At 48.4% G+C, this 4,179-nt stretch overlaps 1 protein-coding gene across 1 annotated transcript; it reads right to left on the bottom strand.

Moving 5' to 3' along the window:
• Positions 1–171: 171 nt before the first annotated feature.
• Positions 172–2,588, bottom strand: LOC116272469 (proteasome subunit beta type-4). Its single transcript, XM_031661226.1, has 7 exons — positions 2,401–2,588; positions 1,937–2,143; positions 1,526–1,672; positions 1,269–1,350; positions 760–876; positions 481–569; positions 172–297 (listed from the first exon to the last, which is right to left on the bottom strand). The coding sequence occupies exons 1-7, from the start codon at positions 2,538–2,540 to the stop codon at positions 285–287; spliced, it is 795 nt and encodes a 264-aa protein (XP_031517086.1). The 5' UTR covers positions 2,541–2,588; the 3' UTR covers positions 172–284.
• Positions 2,589–4,179: the final 1,591 nt, after the last annotated feature.

Here is a 4,179-nt window from a genome sequence, read left to right as displayed (position 1 = left end):
CTGTTTCTAATACAGCTCCAAATGACGCTAGTGTGTCTTTCTGTATCGTGCAGAGAATTCTGTATGTGCTGCAAGACCCTAAGGGTTCTCCAACGAACGAGGGAGATGGCACATAGCAGTACTCGGCAGTTTTGCACTTGGTGTGACCCAGTCAGACAAAAACCACTCAGCAAGCATTTTGAAGAATTTATTTACTTTACAAAAGAAGAGTCTTATCTTTGAACCAGCCAAGTTCAAAGTTAAAAGTAGGGTATAACTTCAGTTCTGGATAATGCATCTGTATTTCATTCAAAGCCACTAAAAAAGGAAGAAAGAACAATAAAAGTGTAAAGCATAAAGGGATCAATTCCTAAAAATAGCTGTACCGTCCAACCAAAACCCTCTCCACCCATTTTCCTGGGTGAGTCTCCCAGAAAAGCCCAGCTTAGTGTAAGCCAAAGACCTCCCCAATCTGTCACCAATTTTTTTCCTATTACTAACCTGATCATGTGGGCAATATCCCAGTTGGTCTCTGCAGACAATGGTCCCTCTATTTCAACACCTTTTTCAGTTACAGTGGCGATTTGAAACTGGAAAAAAGCAGAGCATTCAATAATGCCCACCCCTTAAAGAAGTCCTTAAATGAAAGGTCAAGTGGAGGTCTTCCCCAGGGTAAAAATAGGAGTTACACAAGTGAGGCAATCTGTTCTTCAAAGCATAGAGACCCAGGGATTGCAAGGATTCAGAGCCCACCAATTAGGTTCCCAGCACATTCCTCACCCGGTTGTAAGAACGGGCATCTCGGTAGTACAGCACTCGCATGCAGCGTTCTACTAGGTTACGGGCCTCGGTCTGGCTTAGCACTGGCTGCTTCTCCAGAACTTCTCGCAGCAGAGGCTAGGGAGATTGGGGGAAACCATGGTAGATATTGGGCTGAATAACAGGCTAGTTGTCTCAAATCTATGGTATAAAAAGCATGAGAGTGAAAAGATGACATTCTACCTCGTGCCTCACCAGAATGAACTCTGCTTACTAATAAGCTAAGAGCAACTTCAAGCGGAAGTTCTAGGGTGTCCTCTCTTTGAATGTCTACTGACTCCCAGACATGCCATCTTGTCACTGGAAATCAGTGTCAACACCTACAGCCCCCAGACTACAAAGAAAACCATCTGCCCAGTAATAGGGATCCCAGCCCATCCCTCGTATCAGAATTTCAGGAGAAAAGGAGACAACCACTAATCCATTTCCTTTTGTCTTCCCCTTTCCCCACTTCTAGACTCACTACTTACCTGAGCCAAGTATGCACCATAACCAGTGGCCAGCGAAGGGGCTTCATAGGCTACACCAAGCATGTCCACATAACCGAGGAAGCTAACAGGACACAATGGATCAAAACTCATTTCACCTTAGGTTCATCTTAGCTGAAGAAGGGGACCATGGGGTCTGAGTTAAAGTGGGATTCACTTGGGGAGAAGAGACAGAAGAGATTCTACACAGGTACTAGGTTGGGTGGTAAAGGAAATAAGTTATTTGTATTCATATGAACCTCTCTCCATCAGCATAGCCTCCGATGACCATGGTATTCCACAAAGGGTTCATCTTCGAGCGCCGGCTGTACATGGCCCTGGTCAGCCATGAATGAATAGCTCTAGGACTATAACTATGTCCATCTCCCAGAAGCTCCTCATCAATCCTTAAAAGGAATTGGTTGTGAGAAAAGGGAGAGAATTAAGTCGGGGTCTCCACCCATCCCCAAAAGAAGTTACCACACCTTCCCCCATTTTATACCTCCTAATGCCAAAAACTTTATTGCAAACACTCTTAGATCGCCGACCTCCAACAACTGTCCCAGTCCCCCGCCGCAACATCAAGTCCCCCCATTCAATCGAAGGGAATAAAAAATAGGGGACTCCCCTCTCTACTTGGGAACCATTCTCCTGTTCTCTGGATGACTTACACCATCTGGCCGAGAACTTGCTTCAAATACTGGAAATCAGCATAGTCCCCAGAGGCACCCAGCATGGTACTGTTGTTGACTCGCATGATGCGAGATATGTTGCGGAAACGAGCCAAGGAGCCGTAGGATCCCAGCATGTCTGCGGCAATCACCACTCCGCCCTCGAACTTAACGCCGAGGACTGAGGTCCCGGTCACCATGGGGTTCCTAAAGAGTGAGAACGGTGGGAGCTGAGCGGGGGGATGACCTGCGCCCTCTTTCGCGCACTGAGCTCCGCTTCTGATTTTCTACAATTCCTTCCAATTATTCTGCATTCTCCAGGACTCTGCGCTCCGAGCTCCCCTGCCGTTCGCGCCCCCGGGGTCCCCGCCTCACCTTCCCAGGTTCTCAAAACCGGCCGGCAGCACCAGGCCCCAGGCCCCATGGTCCCTCCCCCTACGCAAGCGAAAGCGCCGAGAACTTACTGGGTCCGTGTGATTGGACCTCTGTAAAGTGCAGACGCTGGATCCATGAAGGAATCGGGAGTGGACGGAATGCGGTAAAACTGTCCTGGGGCCGGACCCCCCGCCCAAAGTCCGGACCGCGACCCCAAAAACGCTTCCATCTTAGTCACGGTAGCAGAAAAAATGAAAGCGCTTGCGCCAACGGAAGCGGAAGTGATCCTTCAGTGTCACTTCTTTCTTTTTCCTGTAGGCGAGTTCCAGCAGCCATGTTGATGAGGTCGCAGCTGAACGTGCAGTAATCCTAGGTGGCGACCGAGACAGGGAGTTGAAATTGCCCAACATCGCTTCACATCGCATCTCCGTGGAGTTTGGACCAGATCACAGCGTTCTAACACACGATTCAAGGAGGAGGGAGGCGTGAAGGTGGGGTGGGGAGGTGGCCACTTAAAAGACGCTGATCACAAATTTTTTTTTTTTTTTTGAGACGGAGTCTCGCTCTGTCCCCCAGGCTGGCGTGCAGTGGCGCGATCTCGGCTCACTGCAACCTCCGCCTCCCAGGTTCAAGCGATTCTCGTGCCTTAGCCTCCCGAGTAGCTGGGATTACAGGCATGAGCCACCACGCCCGGCTAATTTTTTGTATTGTTAGTAGAGAGGGGACTTCACCATGTTGGCCAGACTGGTCTCGAACTCCGGATCTCAGGTGATCCGCCTGCCTCAGACTCCCAAAGTGCTGGGATTACAGGAGTAAGCCGCCTCACCCGGCCGAGAAATCACAGTTCTCATGTTCCTTTTGGATCATTATCAAAAAGCCCACATGAAAATATCAGTGGACACAGGATCTCTTACATCTGTACTCGTCAGAGCAGCCCCACGTGGCAGGCATTATTCGACCCATTTCGTAAATAGGAAACCGAGGCTTGCGGTGTAGTGATTTACCCAGTCACACAGCCGATAACGGTAAAACTGAATCTTGAAGCCAGAATAAAAAAGGAATCAGGGCCCGGTGCGGTGGCTCATGCCTGTAATCCCAGAACTTTGGGAGGCCAAGACGGGAGAATCACTTGAACCCAGGAATTCAAGACCAGCCTCGGCAACATGGTGAGACCTTATCTCTACAAAAACCAAAAACAAACAAAAAAAATTACCCAGGCGTGGTGGTGCACGCCTGTAATTCCAGCTATTTGGGAGGGTGAGGTGGGAGAATTGCCTGAACCCAAGGGAGGTTGCAGTGAGCTGAGGTTGCCCCACTGCACTCCAGCCTGGGCAACAGAGTGAGACCCTGTCTCCAAAAAAAAAAAAAAAAAAAAAAAGTATTAATGTATACTCTTGTGTATTCCCTGTGGGATGTGATAGCTCGGGTGGATCAAGCACTCTCTGTGGGACCTTGGACAAGTCTGAAAGTTTCCTTATTGTCAAGGGCCCTTGCGCACCTCTAAAGAAGCAGAAAAATTCCACTGAAAGTGTAGGGGTGAAACTAAATTCCAGGGGTTTCCTTCTCAATGTAACCCCATAGCAGGGGCTGGAAACAGTGTCTTGAAATTGGTGAACTTTGTCAAAGATAAACAAAGCCAGACAATAAAGTGGAAAGGACAGATTTCAATCAGTAGTAACTACTACAATAAGGAAAAAGAGTTCAGCATGAACTGAACTCGACTGCAATTTGTATACAAGTAATGGGTATTTTATAGGGAAAACGAGGTTAGGGGACGGTGAGACAGAGGGTCATTAGAGTCAGGGAAGTGAACATTTACAGAATTAGTCAATGTAAATGTGCTTAGCTCAGTGATGTCTGCTAGCTGG

Source organism: Papio anubis, unplaced genomic scaffold (assembly GCF_008728515.1).
Source record: "Papio anubis isolate 15944 unplaced genomic scaffold, Panubis1.0 scaffold1110, whole genome shotgun sequence".
Taxonomy (NCBI): domain Eukaryota; kingdom Metazoa; phylum Chordata; class Mammalia; order Primates; family Cercopithecidae; genus Papio; species Papio anubis.
This window is presented reverse-complemented; position numbering and strand designations above follow the sequence as displayed.